Consider the following 18,229-nt stretch of genomic DNA (forward strand, 5'->3'; position numbering starts at 1 on the left):
GCAATTGAAATTTGTGGATTCAAATACCGTTTCTACAGTTCGTTTGCTCTCTGATCTTGGGCAATGTTATTAATCTCCAAACCTCAGTTTTCTCATCTATTAAATGGGTTAACATAGTACCTACTTCATGGGGCTGTTGCAGAATTTATGAGGGGAGATCCACATAAAGCACTTAGCATAGTGCCTGCGTGTTTTCCATGTTTAATCATTAATGGTGATGCTGGTTTTCTAATATAGAGAACAAAAAAAGGTAGGGATATTAAGATAGATGATTTCATTCCAGATGAACTGAGTTTGAAGTGCCCAAGGAAAATGTATTCAGTACATATCTAGGAGACAGAAATGTGGGCCTGGGACAGAAAGGGGCTCACATGTGCTACTGCAGGATTGAGGGTCCTGGCCCCGCCACTAGCTAGGCATTCATTTTCTGACAGTTTCCTAGAGGGCCTCAAAGCTCTGATTGTCTGAACTTGTGAAAACTGTTATCACCTGCGAAAATTTGCAGTTGCTCATTAGAGGGTACGTGGCTAAGCGCTGAAGACTTGGTGTGCTGTTCCCACCACTGGCTGCTGCATACGTTCCTGCTGGCTGTTCACTGCTCTAAGGTGCCAGCCGAGTGTGCAGGGAGGTGAAATCCAGCTGTCATCTGGGCACCAGGCCACGTGCCCTTGGCTGCATGAATGGGCTGGCAGTGTTTCTGCCTTGGGAGAGTTCGCCTGCTCTCCTGGTGAGAGGGCTTAGTGTTGAAAGTTGAGTCTCTATTGAAGTTAAATTCCACTTGGTCAGTATAATTTTCTTTTATAGGGATGATGTGCTGGGCATGTTACTTACATTTTCTTCTTTCTTACTGTGTGTAGATCATCAATGCCGTGGTGCTGCTGATTCTGTTGAGCGCCCTGGCGGATCCTGATCAGTATCACTTCACAAGTTCTGAACTGGGAGGTGACTTTGAGTTCATGGATGATGCTAGTAAGTACATCAGATGGCAATTGTAGATATGCTGGTCTTTTCAAGGGAAGGGAATCCGGCTTCCAGTTCTTCCTATTAAATTACAAATACTGATTCTTGGACCCACTTGAACTGATATTTAACTTTTCGTCGTTATAAGTCAAATCAACAAGTATTTATGTATTGCTCTGTTCTAAGGGCAGGAGTCTAAATAAGGGCTTCTCCCCCCCTTTTTTTTATCTTATGTTAACTTGCCCATTTTAAAAATGCATTGCTTTGTCGTAGTCTTTTTACCCCAGCCTTTTGGTCTTTTTGGGAAGGGGAGTAAATGGCAGGAAGGAAGGTTAAAAGGATAATGCATGTTTTATTGTGTCTTCCATTGGGTTTTTTTTGCTTTTTTATTTTATTTTTTTATTTTTTGGTACATGCCCCTAGTGGACACCGAACCCAGGACTCTCTGGTGCGCAGGCCAACGCTCCAACCGCTGAGCCAAACCTGCCAGGGCTCTTCCATTGTTTTAATAGCTACCTTTCTTCCAGGAGGTGATCATTCTCCATTCTAGAAACTAGGGTGGTAGTTAGTTGGTAGGTTTGGGGCTTTTCTGATAAGTAGAAACATAAGCCAGGCACCCAGCTCTCCGGACACAAATCTGAATATTTTATGACTAGAGTCACGCCGTGTCCATGCCAACTGAAAGGGGCCCCCTGTGCACAAGCCCAGACAGAGGTCATGCAGATTTATTTCTCACTGACTTTGGAGGGGAAAGGTTACTGGGACAAAGTAAGGGAGGGGAGTGGCTCAAGATACACTTTTAGAGACTGGGAGCATTTGTTGACCTGAAACAAATAGACAGCTAGATATTTCTCCAGCAAAATGGGTTTATTCCAGAACAACAAATAATTGCAATTCAGGACATGGCGTCTAATGGTGAACCATCTGCAAATCCGAAGAAAGGAGATCAAAGCATGTGAAAAGGAAATATAAAACAAAGAAATTAAAAAAAAAATTAAGAAAATATGCACTCAAGTGACTGTTTACTCTTTTGCACCTTTTTAACCATGTGATTTGAATGATAGTCCTAAAAGTAATTACAAAGTATTCATTCACTCCTTTCAAATATATGAAATATGAGAGAAACCTCAAGTGCACTGGAATTTATATCCAGGACAGTATAACATTTACTGTTTTAAAGTCTTAAATACCAGCAAGGCTTTGAAGTCAGCTAAATTAAGCCTGTTAGTGTCAGACAGTCATTACCCAGCTTAATTTCTGCAGTTAGAACAAGGCATGTGGTATTACTGTTTGATTCAGATAGAACCATAGCGTCATCATTCGAAACTTGTTTTTCTAACCCGTTACCTTAGAAAAGGAATCCTGCTGCGAAACAGTGAAAGATAATCTTTAAATGTCAATTAAACATTATATTTATAGCTTAGATAGTCTTTTAATTCAGGGGAAGAAGGCAGAGGGATCATTATCCTTTCTGGAAGAATTTGTAAGAGTAACAGGGTTATTCTGAATAGAGAGAATGAGCAGTGTAACAGCAGACATCATGTCCGAGTCTGACAAGGTCCCCAACCCCAGGATAATATAAAGCCCTGACTTCTTAGAACCATTAGGAAGCAATAGTGATGAAAGATGATGGGTAATAAAGTATCCTGATTTTTCTTTTACTGAGCCCCTTACCCTTTATACACAAGTGGAAAAGCTATGCAGACTGCCAAGCTTCTTTAGGGGTTTGGGTGGAGAGCAGGTAGGCAGCCTGGAGCCCTTTCTGAGTGACAGCAGGGAGAGCCGTACTGTGGTGCCAGGCCCCAGCTGATTATCTTTTATTTATTTATTTTTCCTTCCTATTTTGCTAATTGTCTTTCTAGTCAAGCTTATTTTTATTTTATTCTCTGGGTAGATACACCCGGCCTGAGGAAGGAAATGGCCATAAAAATGATCAAGAATTGATGGTCACCCATATATATCACCTGATTTAGGAAAAGATACTTTTGCATTTATTAGAAAAGGGATGGTCTTTCCAATAAATGGTTCTGAGTTGAAATCGATAAGAGAAAAAACAGAGCTCAGCAGTTAGAGCATCGGCCTGCGGTCCCGAGAGAGCCAGGTTCGGTTCCCGCTAAGGGCATGTACCTTGGTTGCAGTTTGTCCCCGGCCCTGGTTGGTCGTGCGGGTGGCAGCCACTCGATGTGTCCCTTCACATTGATGTTTCTCTCTCTCTCTCTCTCCCTCCCACTCTACCTGAACAAAAAAATGGAAAAATTGTCCTCAGGTGAGGATTAAAAAAAAAAGAGAGAAAAAACAGATACTTCAAAGAAGATATTCATATGACCAATAAGCATATGAAAACATTCTCCACATTATTAGTTATAAGGGAAATGCAAAATAAAAGCAGTGTAGTGAATCACTGCCCCCCTCCAATGGCCAACATTAGCAGAACTGACAGAACCACCTGTTGATATGGATGTGGAACAAATGGGACTCTCAAACTGCTGCTGGAGGGTAGATCATACAGCCTGTTTAGGAGAATTAAAGCTAGATAAACAGCTACCCGATGACCTAGCAGTTCCACTCCTAGATGTATATGCTACAGAAATGAGTGCTTGTGTCCATCATACGTCTTGTATAAACATGGTCATAGAAACTTTATTTGTAATAGCCAAAAATTAGAAAACAATCCAGATTTTCGTTTCCAGCAGAGGTAGAATGGACAGAAATAGAGTGATCATTGGTTGGGGGCAGAGGGTCGCAGGATGGGGAGGAGGGTATCTAGGGGGGGAAATGGAGAAACATCTGTAATAAAAATAAATTAATAAAAATTGAGAGAGAAGCCCTGGCCGGTTTGGCTCAGCGGTTAGAGCGTCGGCCTGCAGTCCGGAGAGACCCGGGTTCGCTTCCCGCTAAGGGCATGTACCTCGGTTGCAGTTTGTCCCCGGCCCTGGATGGGTTATGTGGGTGGCAACCACTCGATGTCTCTCTCACATCGATGTTTCTCTCTCTCCCTTCCTCTCTCCTTCCTGCTCTATCTGAAGATAAATGCAAAAAAAAAAAAAAAGAAAGAAAGAAAGAAAGAAAGATCATAGATGAAACAGTATGGGCAAAATAGGTGGTGGGGATTTATTATACTTCTCTATGTCTACTAACATACTTCTGTGTATGTTTGAAAGTTTTGATTAAAAAAAACGTAGAAACGGGGTGGGGGTGATCAGCTGGGCTTGGCAGCAGAGTGAGGCTCTCCTTGCTCTGTCATTCAGAAAGGGTCCCAGGCTGCCTGTCTGGTCTCTATTCACACCCCCACACAAGCTTGGCAGTCTGTACAGCTTGTCCACTTATTTATAAAGATCCCATAAGTCTTGAGGACATAAGCACCGGCAGGGGAAGCTGAGGCATAGGGTCTGTCTTGGCCCTTTATTTTCATCCATTCTCCTTTCATCCTTCCTTTCATTCATCTATTTATTCTTTAAATCACATGGCTCAAAGGGCTGCATATTCTACACCTTGACCACGTCTTGCTTATTTTTCTAAAAGGATAATTCAATGAATATTTATTTTCAAAGAGATCTCTTTACCAAGATGTAGATGTAAGAAGACCCCTAAAGATGATGAAGTAACTTGGCTAGTCAGGGCCAGCTGTTTCTCTCCCTAGACCTGAAGGAGTGGGAGGCTGGGGTTACTGAACTGAGAAGGAGAGAATCATACGGTGAACCTCATCATAAAAAGTGGTGACCTGTTGTCTAAGGCCATAGCCCACCCAGGGAAACCTGATAGCAGGTAGTAGCCTGGCTCTCTGCTCTGCTCTCTGCTCTCTTCCCTCTCTCTGATCTCTGCCCGGGCTCCTCGCTGGCTGAACTGATCTAAAGCCAGAGGGTAGGGGAGCCCTGGCGATAGAACATACAGCAGAGCAACCTCCTGCGGCAGAGAACTGGATGGTGAAGAGTGGATTTAGAAAGGCAAATGGAAAGCATTTGGTAGAATTACTCACCTACTTATCTGAATGTTCCATTTTTAACCAAACTATATTTTGCTAGGTGTTCATGTCCTTACTTTGCCTACAAGAATACCATAGAGTTTTCTTTTTTTTTTTTTTTGGCACGTGCCCCTAGCGGACACCGAACCCGGGACTCTGGTCCGCAGGCCTATATACTCCAACTGCTGAGCCAAACCGGCCAGGGCTATAAAAGTTTTCTTAATGTCCTTTTAAAATCAGATACATTAAGCCCAACCTTCCTTGACTTATTTGAGGTTCTGAGTTTTCCAGCGGTTGGGCAGGAACTAGATCAACTCTGGCCTCCAGTGCTCTTCCTGTGGTCTGTCCTCACCTGCGGCCTCCCTGGAAATGGTGCATCTTGTTATTTGTATTTTAATGATTTTTGAAATCAGAATATTATTTACAATTGAGCATAGATTTACTGTGAGGATCATTTTTTATCTCCAACATTTTATTTAGGAAAAATGAAAACCTTTCAGAAAAGTTTCATGTACAAATGTACAGCAATTTTTCTTTTTTAAGTTTTTTTGTTTGTTTGTTTTGTTTTTGTTTTGTTTTTTTTTTAGAAGAGAGGACTGGAGATGGAGAGAGAGATAGAAACATCGAAGAGAGAGAACATTGACTGTCCGCCTCCTGCACGTCCCCCACCGGGGATTTGGCCTGCAACCTGGGCATGTGCCCTGACCCCGGGAATCGAACTGGCGACCTCTTGGTGTGGTTGATGTTCAACTACTGAGCTACACTGGCCGGGCCAATTTCGCTTTTTTCATTAACAATTATTTGGAGTTCTTCATTCTTTATAGAATGATCTCTTATTAAATATTGAATAGTTATAACACAATATTTATAAAGTATTTATAAAGCATATCAAATATTGGTGCTACAAGTACTTGTATCCACCACTTGATTCAAGAAATTGATTTTTACCTTACTTTCCAAAGAGCCCTACATTTCCCTTCCTGACTGCACATCCTTTCCTCTGACCTCAGATGCAGTTATATCTGCTTTTCTTTATAATCTCACCACATACATTTTGTGCCACTGATTGATCTCGTTTAATTTTTGTGTGTTTGAACTTTATGTTGTGATGTACACAGTAAGCATGTCTCTTCTTCTCAAACTTGCTTTTTCAGTTTTACTGTGTGTAGATGAAGAAATTATTCAGACACTTGTTAAAGATGGTAAAGAAGAGCTGATCCACTGGGGACTGCCACAGTGGGGCTTTTCTTTAAAAAAAAAAAATTTTTTTTATTGATTTTAGAGAGAGGGAGAGAGAGAGAGATAGAAACATGGATGAGAGAGAACATCAATTACCTGCCTCCTACATGTCCCTCACTGGGGATTTGGGCCTACAACCTGGGCATGTGCCCTGACTGGGAATCGAACCAGCTACCTCTTGAATGGGTCAATGCTCAACCACTGAGCCACACCGGCTGGGCAACAGTGGGGATTTTCTAACAGGGAAGAGAGATCGGGCTCAGCTTCCACTCCAAGCACAAGTGGAGGTTTATAACCAAGGAGCAGGCGAGGGTCTGTGGCTGGAACATTGCTGAGGGGAAACATCAAGGCCAGGGGAATTCTTGTCAGATCAACTTGACCCACTGAATTGGTCTGAATCCTTCCCTTCTTGCTGAAGTCAGGCCAGGGTGAAAGTTCTAGAGGGTGGAGGGGGCAGGGTAAGGAATTTGATCAGATATCAGAGTGATCAGATACCAAGGGGAGGGGTTTTTAATAAACTGATGGCAGGGTTCTTGCTAAAACTAGATTAAATGGGCCAAGGACAGGATCCAAGGTGTTGCTCAGAGGAGAGAATCTTTGATATGTCTACATCTAATTGAGAAAACCCAATCTCATTGGACAGAGACAACAATGCTGGGGGCAGGGTGGGGGGATCAGGAGGAGGGTGTCATTGGGGGAAAAAGGAGAAACATCTGTAATAAAAATAAATCAATAAAAATAATTTTAAAAAAGAAAACTCAATCTGCTTTCAACTGTAAGGCAACCTAAAATTTTTAGATTTTAGCTTTGTAGCCTGTGCACAATAGCAAGACACATTAGAAGACAGAATGAATGGCCGCCCAGTTCCAGTTCACCATGTCTCCCCAGCAAGTATGTTTTAGTACTGTGTATGGTAAGGCTCGCCCTATTCTTTGTTAGAAATATATGCTTTAGCATCAGCTTGTCCAGGTCTCAGGAAATCCTGTTGCATATTTGTGACTATGTTAAATTTATTGATTAGCTTAGGCAAAAGTGATGTCTTTACATGCCGCATTTTTTCTGGCTACATATTTTTAATTTCTCTATTGAGGTATAGGTTATATACCATAAATACTACCCATTTAAAATTTACGATTCAATGATTTTCATAAATTTATAGAGATGTACAACTTTAAAAAATAATCTAATTACAACTTATGCCTTTCCATGTGCGCAGATCTTTAGTGTTCCACAGTGGTGTTTCCAAAATTTTACATACAGATCATGCACATTTATTATTACCTTTATTTTCTTCTCTTCAGGTCTAGTCGCACATCTTGGTGCTCCAGTGAACATAATCACCAAAATGTAGATGCTGTTTATTGGTTTTTCTAATATATAATCAACCTTTGTGAGACTTAATTACACTTGTCACTGTAAGTCTCTCAATACAGAGGTGTCACTGGCAGGAGCTACTTTCCTTATTTTAGAAAGTGAGCAGTTGAGAGATTCTCTGAGGTTGACATGTAAGTATATTGGTTACTTAACTAATCCTTCCTAACTTTTTTTTTTTTTTATCCTCGCCCGAGGATATTATTCCATTTTTTTGTACAGATAGAGTGGGAGGGAGAGGAAGGGAGAGAGAGAGAGAAACATCGACGTGAAGGGACACATCGAGTGTCTGCCACCCGCACGACCAACCAGGGCCGGGGACAAACTGCAACCAAGGTACGTGCCCTTAGCGGGAACCGAACCCGGGTCTCTCCAGACCGCAGGCCAACGCTCTAACCGCTGAGCCAAACTGGCCAGGGCTCTTCCTAACTTTTTATAGCTTATTTTAAACCTTGAGGCCCTACAACATGGATGAACCTTGAAAATATGCTAAATTAAAGAAACCCAACACAAAGGCCACATATTGTATGATTGCATTTATATGAATAGGCAAATCCATAGAGACAGAAAGTAAATTAGTGGTTGCCAGGGGTTGGATGGAGGGGTTTGGGGAGTATCTGCTAAGGATGTGGGTGTTTTGGGGCGGCGGGGATGACGATATTCTGGAATTGGTGGTGATGGCTGTGCAACTTTATAAATATACCAAAGAAACCAGTGAATTGTACACTTTCTAAAAGGGTGAAATTTATGGCATGTGAATTCTTTCTCAATAAAAAATAATTTTACGAGGGAAAATAAGACCCCAGCACAAATAACCTGTCCTTTGATAAAATCTTTATTGTTTTTCTTGGCTGAAAATAATACTGTGCCCGCTGAAGTTCCCCAGCTCTTCATCTGCTAGCTCCTATGGAAATGTTCCTTTTCCTCTTCCAAGTACATGCTAAGCATCTGGGAACAAAGATGACGTCCTGTTAATCTTTGCAGCATCACAGTGTTTATTCCCTGTTCTGTGACTCTGTTAAGTATTCATGAAAAAATTTTTAGGTTTAAGAATAAAGTTGTAAATTAGCAAGTTACAAAAATCTTCTGTGTGAATATACTTACATGAAAAGTTGCAAACAACCACCACACACATGCAAGAAGCATATTAGAGCCTTTAAGGGGATAAAATTATGCCTTATTTTTTATTCTTCTCTAAGCTTTCAACTTCAGAATATGAGACCCTGGAGTAGGGACTTGAACCTGGGCTTTCTTTTGTCCCTGTGGGATTTGGTTCTCTGAAATTTGCTCTGAGTTGTTCATAGTATTGCTGTGATTTCAGTTGAAAATCATCCTTCTCTAGACTTAATGGTGAGAATATACCCCAAATACTGTTTGTTTTTATGAGCCGCAGTGCCAGAAACATCGCCAAAAATTACAGAAAATTGAGACATAAGAATGACTTATGACTAGGCAAGTAGGATGTGGGGACATAAATCAGGAAGTTATCTGGCTACCTACAAGTTTTATGGGAAGGAAACAAATCCAAGAAATAGAAGGGAAAGTAGAATTAGAAATATTTAAACGAAGGCATTTCAGGGAACTTTTTTCAATGCCTATTCAATTTCAGTGATTAATTGACTTAAGTATCAGGAAACATTTTCTAATTATGCCTTTTATGGCCTGTGGGATAGCTTTTCTTGGGGTCTTTTTCAGACTTGAACTGCATTATTAAGGCAGGAATTTAATTGAGGAAAAGTAACGTCAGTCCGTGTGACTTTGAGTTCACGGAGCTGCTGTGCAGAGAATGAGTAAAAGACATTCCTGTCCCTGACCAGTACTATTACTGATTGTAAAAATCACTGTGTTTTTGTTAGAACCACTTTCTCAGTTGCCTGTGACATAATTAAAAAGAATGACTTGTAATTCTTCAGAGTAACTCTTTTATCCTGCTGCACATTATTTCAGAGGAATTGACATGCCAGGAGGCAGAGGGTACTAAATTAGCCCGTTTTACCTTTTCTACTTTGTGTTCTTATGCGGTTTACACTTTGGTTTTCCCTAAGCTATTTCATGTGCTTGGGATATAGTCAGTTTCTTCGGTGTGGTTGGTATAATCAGTTATAGGAATAGAAGTTTGAAAATTTCCTCAGCTCAAATTAACATTTTTGTTTATGGTAAATAGTATCTCATGAATGGGGATAGGATACTTTATTTTATGACTTGTATTTGTACCTTTATAATTTCTGATTTTTTATTTGAAAAAAGTGAAAATTTAAAATGTTTTTGTGATTACATGAGATTTAGTTCTGGGGTGTCTTTTTTTTTCAGAATAGGACATGTAAGTCTTATAAAAATTATTTTTGTCATATTAATATTTCATATTAATAAAGGTTATTAATATTGTTTTTGGAATAATACCTTGAGTTTGTTTATCTATATCTTGTAAGATCTATAAGGTAGTCAAAGAATGTCCTATGATAGGTTGGCCTCCATAAAATTAATTCTTTTTCATTATAAGATATGCCTATACAGAATTTAGAGACTGTAAAAGTAGACAAAGAAGAAAATAATAAACTTCTGCCTGAGTTTAAGTTTCAGAGATTGCTATAAATTCTAATAGGCTTTGGCACATAATAATTGCTTATTGATGTCCAACTCTTTTTAGAATATCTTATCCACCACTTACTAGCTGGGCATCCTTGGGCAAATTACTTGCCTTTTCTGAGTCATCTTTTTGTTCTCTAATATGAAGATACAATAATAGTATCTACCTCTTAAAGTTGCTGTAAGGATTACATGAAGTAGCAGTGCCTAGTGCACTGAGGAAAATGGGGAAAAGAAAAAGTAGACAACATACATTCGACTATGCTCACAGCTTTATGCAGGGAAAAAACGAGCATGATACCCTCATTGCTTCATATACCAATGACAGCACTAGAATGAGTGTGCATACTTATATGTGTGTGTAAATGAAGACTTTCCCTTTGCATTTAAGATATTTATTTACTTAATTATTTTTAGGGAGAGAGAGATAGAAAAACATCAATGAGAGAGAACATCGATTGGCCACCTCCTGCATGCCCTCCACTGGGGATTGGGCCCCCAACCTGAGCATGTGCCCTGACCGGGAATCGAACCAGCAGCTTTCTGGTGCATGGGTCTACACTCAGCCTCTGAGCCACACCAGGTGGGCATTCCTTTGCATTTAAGGCATTTAAAATGCATTCACATTTATTCCCTCCCTTGGCCCTACAAGAATGCTTTGAGGCATACGTGAAATTTCCTTGTAGGTGCTTCTTTCCTCACTAGAGGGAAAAGGTAAATTAATTTAGTGTTGAAATTATAAAATAAACTCTAAAATATGTATGTTTTCTTTTAAGTACTAGTTTGAGGCTATCATAACCTTCACTTTTTTTCTTTTTTGAGAAACAGATTTTCACTCTAATAAAAATCATTACCATTATTATAAACTTACTGCATTAAATCTGTAGAACAAATTGAGGAACCTTCTTTTTTTTTTTTAAGATGGGCAAAAGGTCTTTGTTAACTTGTCTGCATGTCTGTCCTAGAGTGTACTTCCACCTGTACATCTGTTTCTAAACCTCCTCAAACTGTTGAGGATACAGAGAGGGTGGTACTAAAACTAGGATACTTTCCTTTGGAGTAATAACCTGTAGGAAGTGACAGCCAGGCTGGTTGATGGTCTAGTCAAAGCCTAAGTAGAAGCAGCATGTGCAGTGAAAGAGCCAGAGGCTGAAATCATAAGAGCAGGATTAGTCATAGTTCACCCTTCTGTGCAAATGCTCTCAACAAGTTACATAACCTCGGAGCCCTAGTTTCATAATCTGTTCCGTGGGAACAATAATGTCTACCTCGGAAGCAGTCAGCACCGTGTAGACACTTTTCTGCAATAACCCACACGTTATCTTTATTTATTTTTAATTTTTTTTCTTTATTGATTTTAGAGAGTGCGGGAGGGAGGGGGAGAGAGAGAGAGAAACATCCATGAGAGAGAACATCGATTGGCTACCCCCTGCGTGCCCCCCACTGGAGACTGGGCATGTGCCCTGCTGGGAATCGAACCGGCAACCTCTTGGTGCATGGGTCGATGCTCAACCACTGAGCCACACCAACTGGATTCCACACATTACCTTTAGAAGCCCAGTCATAAACCCAGTCATCTCATACTTCTAATCGGGATCTCCTAAATGTATGGTAACATGACCTCTTGAATAAATGTTTAGTTAGTACCCACTATGGTATTGTTCTAGATCAGCGTGTTCAATAGAAAAATAATGTCAGCACATATGTAGTTTTAAATTATCTAGTAGCCACATTAAAAAAGGTAAAAAGAAACAGGCAAGATTAACTTTAATACTATATCTTATTTTCTATCCAAAATATTATGTAATCAGTATAAAAATTATTAATGAGATAGGTTACCTTCTTTTTTTGTACTAAGTCCTTGAAATCCGGAGGATATTTTAATCTAACAGCACATCTCAATTCAGATTGACCTCATTTCAAGTGCTCAGTGTCCACATGTGGCTAGTAGCTACTGTGTCAGGTGCCTGTCCGCTTCTCAATGTTGAGGTTGTCGTTGTGAACACGATGTAGAAAGTCCTTTCCCTCCGAGATTCCTCTAGCAGAGCGAGGGAGACAGCACATAACAAATGTGAGTGACATAATGGTAGTCGTGTGGGGGTGCCTGGGAGGGAAGCTATCTCCGAGGTGTTGACATTGAGCTGAGACCCGTGTGGTTAAAAAGGCAGAACTAGTCATGAGAAAATATGAGTGATGTTTCTTCTAGTCAGTAGGAATTGCCCTAAAGTGGGTGATCTTAGCTATGTTTAATGAGCCAATTGTTTGGCTGGATTATAGTGAGCAAGGAAGTGTGGATGAGGCCAGGCGAGATTGTAGACGTAGACCTGCTTTAGAACAAGGAGGGACATGAAGCCCATGATAAGAAACTGAGGTTTTGTATTAAATGAATTGGGAAGCAAGTAGAGGGTTTTAATAGGGGCAGGAGATGCACATGAGTTTACAAAATACAAGTTGGACCCCTATATGTTAAAAAATAACCTATTTATTATATATATAACTCAGTGGACCAGATGACCAACTTTTAAAATATATCTAACCAATATCTTTTTCCCAGTTTTGAAATGTACTTATATGTAAATCAGTCTCATATTTATAGGCTTTTGTATGATTTAGGAAGAACATCTCTTGAGCACTTTACTATCTTTAACTCTCATCTCAAATTCCAAAAGAACTCTGGTGCTTTATTTAGTATGAAGTTCTCACTTATAATTGATGTATAAACAAAATGCTTTTGAGGAGTGACTAAGAAAATGTTTAAACAATGGATCTACTAATTTTTTTCTTTTTTTATCCTTTGGCAGACATGTGTATTGCTATTGCAATCTCTCTCCTCATGATCCTGATATGTGCGATGGCTACTTACGGAGCGTACAAGGTAAGCAGCTTTGCAAGAGGTTCAGACAGAAAAACCTCCAGGAAGGGAAGCTCACAATGTCACCTTGGCTTAATCTGGATTGAGTCCAGTAAATAGGAGGGCTTCAGGCAGGGCCTGTTAGCCAGGTGCCCTCTGTGCCCCCTGTGTCTGCCTTGCCTAGCAAGGATTTCCTGCCATGTGCGTTCTGCTCTTCCTCAACTACCTGTAAATCACCTTCTCACTTCTGAAACCTAATACCTCATCCCCCCACCCCGCTTTTTTTGTCCAAAATATCATGATATACCCAATGTTGCCTCGATTTCCCACAAGCATGTATTAAATGTTGATTTTTTTTTCTGTTTAAAAAACAAAGGAACTCAGCTGGGTCTTTCCTGTGTGTCCCTTAAATGTATCATTTGTATAACTGTAAGAAGTAAAAGGAGTAACATGCCACCGTTCTCAGTTTTCTGGAAGAATCTTTGAAAGTTTAAGCCTCTTGTTTGTATTATGTAGCACCAGGAAGACCAGTACAGTCTCAGAAAGGGTCACTGGGATTTGCTTGTTCACTCCTAGTTGGCCACCAGCTGCCATCGTGTCCTGCCTGAAGGACTTGCTTTCCTCCCTTTCCCTTCGGATGAAGATGTCTCTGAATTAAAAGAAATGCTGTCTTGTGATATTGAACACTGTTAACATTAACATCCTGTTTCCTCTCCTATCTAGCAACATGCGGCCTGGATCATCCCATTCTTCTGTTACCAGATCTTTGATTTTGCCCTGAACACCTTGGTTGCGGTCACCGTGCTTGTTTACCCCAGCTCCGTTCAGGATTATATACGCCAGCTGGTAGGTGGCCGGCCCAGGGACCGCTCCTCTTCCCGAGGGGAACCGGCTTAAGTAACGGAGAAGAGGTATTCAGAGAGACAGGCACACCTATTAATTTGGGTTTTTAACTTGTGTCTGAGTTAGTGATGAGAGATTTTTTTTAAGGTTATCTTGATGATAAGATTTTTGGTTTGTTAGAGTGTTTTGTGGAAAAACAACCTCCTGAGATAAGTTGGTGGCTGAGATGATGGTATTAGATGCACCTAACTAACTTAGAAGCTAGTTACTAATTGTTTTATTTTTGTAAAACGCTGCGTGCTCAGTTATCAGCGCAGGCTAGGTGTCTGCCTGCTGTTGCTCATGAACAGTGGGACTCCGCTCTGGGCTGCATCCCACACTGACTTGGCCACAAACAGTCTTCCCCAAGCACTTTTTTTAGACTAGTTTTCTGAATGTCTTTTGTAACCATATGTGTGAATATTGATGGCTGGGTATTAAGAAACGCGTGACAAGGGAAAGAGAAGATGGCGATCGATAGGCGAAAGCAACACACACCTCCTGGCACGGAACAGGAGTTACAGCTAAAATTTAGAGCAATTAACCTGAATTAGCAGCAGAAGGGCACCTGAACAGGAGTGTTACACCCAAGGATTGGAAACAAAGAAGCTGCACAGAGACTGGTGAGAAATGCGGGTACACGGGATGGGCTGGTCCCTGTACCCCGGGGGCAGCGGCTGTGAAGACAAAGAAATATTGCAGCTTCAAGAGCTCCCCAGAGGAAAGTGGGATCTCAGTCCCACACCGGGGCCCCCAACCCAGAACACCAGGGCCGGGAAGAAGAGCCTACATGACCTTTGGCAGCGAAAATAAGCAGGGACTTTGTTCACTTGAAAGAGGAGGGAGTCTGCTTGAATCCCTGGTGATGACCTTAAGGACTGATGCAGAGACTCACTCTCAGGCACTCGGCTGGGGCCCTGGCAGAGGGAAGGACACTCGGGAAGAGGGAAGCCATAAGGGGATCTGGGTGGCGAAGTGCTGGAGATCAAGAAGGCAGGCTTCTGAGGTCCCGGGCCTGAGCCAACATCCCACATGGCTCTTAAGTGCCATCTCCCAGGTTACAGCACTCTGTCCGTACAGCACCTGCTGGGCAGAGTGACTGACCCTGCCCTCCAAGTACTGCTGACACCTCCCTGCCGAACTCGAGTCCAGCACAAAGGGCTGTTGGCTGTACTCAGAAGGGACCTGAGGTGTGCTTTTTTTCCTGAAGAAACTGTATTTATTTATTTATTTTTAAACATTTTTTTCTTTATTGATTTTAAAGAGAAAGGAAGGGAGAGGGAGAGAGAGACACATCGATGAGAGGAAACATCAATTGGCCGCCTCCTGCATGCCTCCCACTGGGGATGGGGCCTACAACCCGGGCATGTGCTCTGACCTGGAATCGAACTGATGACTTCTTGGTGCCTGGGTTGACGCTCAACTTCTGAGCCACACTGGTCGGGCTTGGGTTTTTATTCTGTAATGATGATTGGGTGCTGGGGTCCTGAAATTCATACCTTGGAAGTGTGGAGGAAGCATGATGTCCACATAGCCTGTCATGTGAGGTACTGCTGGGAAGGGTGGTGTGGAGTCTGTTGTGGGCTACAGCCCTGAGCTTGCAGAGATTTGTAAAGAGGAGCACGGAGCCTGATGTGTCGGTGAGCGTTCGGAGCACTGAGAATACTTCCCGGACTTTCTGTTGAACCACATTGTTCCGGCGGTTCTCACGCCTTTGCTTTAGAGCTGCTCGTAGTGAAATGATAATATTGGTCTTGCTGACAGCAATCTTAATGTCTATTTTAAAAAATTACCACCTGCTTTTATTTGTAATTACATACCAAATAAAGCTAGTATGTTCTACTTAAAAATCATCCTGGGCGGAATGGGTGAGGCCTACAGATGACCACAATGCCAACAGACAGTCGTGAAAGGATTGTTAAAGATCCAATGGTTTTGAGGCCCTTGTTGATTATTTGAGATATAATGAGTCTGAGAGACTATTATCTGGGTGGCGGTATCTGGTGGCGGGGAGCAGTCACTAATTCTGATGCCTTTTCTGTTTATGCGGAGTCTTATAAAATGCAGTTGAAATAAACTGTGCATGTGTTTTTATGGGTCTCAGCTAGACCTAGAAACCACCTTCACTTTTCTGGGCGAGTGAGTATAAAATCTTTATAGAAAGGGTCACGTACTTCCACTTTAATCCTTTTTTTAATTAGACACAGAAACAAGATGATTTCATGTTCCCTTGTGAACAGCACCTGGTTTTATTCTTACCTTTAAAATAAGACTCGAAAACCCCGCCAGGCTCCAAGGGAAGGGACCAGTTTCATGAGCTGATCACAAAGAATGAGTTAGATTATATTTCTTAGATATTTTGCCCAAAGTGAAAGGAGACTCTGACAATCACTGAGTGATGCTCACCCTGGGGAGGAAGGGCCAAGCACAAGAGTCATGAGTTTTCTCTGTACTCTTCCTTAACGTTTGGAACTTTTTGGTTGTCTCAGAAGATGGCTAATGTAGAGTCCAAACACATCGCATTGGCTGAGGAAGAAGAGACAAAAGGCAACTGTGCACAGGGGCTGCCTTCCTGCACCCTTACCTCGGCCAGTCACGTGCTGGGCTTCACTCACTGCCCACCAGGTGTTCCCTGGTGAAACTCTGCCCCTTCCTCTACCCACAGTAGCAGGTTTGATCTTCCGAAGGTTTCCTTTGACCTGGTAGTTAATCAGTATGGCCAGATGGTAAAACTTGATTATTTTTTCAATGCTGTAAATACCTATTCTTATAAAAGATTCTGCTCTTTGAGGAGAAGTAGCAGCAGGAAAAATGTTCTATATAAAGAAGACACTATTTTAATAGGTTTCTCCCCCTTGACCTCTATAAGCTCTTTGGACTGGTTTCGACTTTGCAGGAAATCCATATATCAGAAGTGTATAAAGATGACTGCCTTTTAGCTTTTTGTATGGTAGGAGGGCATAGATATGTTTTCATGAATCTTCCTCTGATTTTTCTTTTCGATAGTTAGTGCATGAACTCTGCATAGACGAGCTTTTTTTATTAGTAGAAGTAGGCTAGAAATTCTGTAGGGGTCTTTAATAGCTATCCACTTTAATTATATTCTGATAAGCACATGTGATTAAAGCCTAGGAAATATAATCCTGAATGATTAATGAGATTTGCTAATGAGATGCTTTTCTTTTGCAGCCTCCTAATTTTCCCTACAAAGATGATATCATGTCAGTGAATTCTACCTGTTTGGTCCTTATTATTCTTCTGTTTATCAGCATTATCTTGACTTTCAAGGTAAGAATAAAGATTTTACTCATTGCCTAAATATTATTAAACATATTCACGAATGCCAAAGAAGTATACAAATTTCAGTCAGCTCATTCTCTTGCTTTAGATTTTTTATTTTTCTGACTGTTCTTTTCATTCTCTTAACAATATGAAAGACAATCACTAACCAAACTTCCACAGGCTAGTCAAGGGTTATTCCCAGATTTATTCAGATGAGAATAAATTAATGTAATGTTATGCATTGAGTAGTACATATTATATGCTGCAGCATTTATTACAATGTTTGTAACTTGTTTTTAAAATGCATTATATTCTCAACATCATTGTTTAGCATTCTATTATATGAATCATTATTTAATAAATTATTGTTGGACATTGAGACAGTTTCTACTTTTTCCGTTATTAATATTGCTGCAATGAATAAAATTAAATAACGTATTTTGTATATTTAGGCATTCCCTAAGGTACATTTCTTAAAATTAGAAGGTATGCATAATTTGAAGGCTTGTGCTAGGTTGTCAAATTGATTTGCACAGAAGTTGAATGAGAACACTCCCATCAGCCGTGTTTCCGCACCCTCAGCAGCTGAGGGCTGTCTGTTCCTTTTCATCTTTGTGAACCTGTAACAGAAACATCATTATAATCCACACCGGTGTGCTACTAATGAGTAGAAAATTCTCAAATTATTATTGGACTTTGAACTTTTAATTTTTAATACCTTTCATAGTCTTTATTTTGACTTAAAATTGCCCAGTTCTCCAAAAATCAAACTTCAGTAAAGCTTGAGGGAGCTGCATCTAGGGAGAAAGGTCATTTTAAATAGGTAATATGAAGAAGTGAATCATTCAAAGGAAAGAATTCATTGACGATTATTTGGGTCTACATTTTCCCCTGTAAAACAGAGTATGTTGGTATTGCATTTGTAGTTTAATGGTCAAAGATTTGGGGGAATGTTATGCACAGATGTTGAGGCTTACCGTGCCTACAGCTCCTACTCCCCTTTACCCCAACTTCTGGCTGCTCTGTCAACCCCAAATGCCATCCTCTGCCACCCAGGCTGCATGTAGATTTGGCTCCTGGCAAAAGGCCACAAACTG

The 18,229-nt window shown here is 40.8% G+C and overlaps 1 protein-coding gene across 1 annotated transcript in view; it reads left to right on the top strand.

Moving 5' to 3' along the window:
* The window catches only part of LAPTM4B (lysosomal protein transmembrane 4 beta), a 60,753-nt gene that overhangs the window by 28,209 nt on the left and 14,315 nt on the right, over nt 1-18,229 (top strand). The window contains 4 exon segments of the mRNA XM_036264045.1: nt 858-969; nt 12,919-12,992; nt 13,692-13,814; nt 17,040-17,138. Coding sequence (XP_036119938.1) covers nt 858-969; nt 12,919-12,992; nt 13,692-13,814; nt 17,040-17,138 — 408 coding nt within the window.

The sequence above is a fragment of the Molossus molossus genome, unplaced genomic scaffold (genome assembly GCF_014108415.1).
Source record: "Molossus molossus isolate mMolMol1 unplaced genomic scaffold, mMolMol1.p scaffold_m16_p_16, whole genome shotgun sequence".
Classification (NCBI taxonomy): Eukaryota; Metazoa; Chordata; class Mammalia; order Chiroptera; family Molossidae; genus Molossus; species Molossus molossus.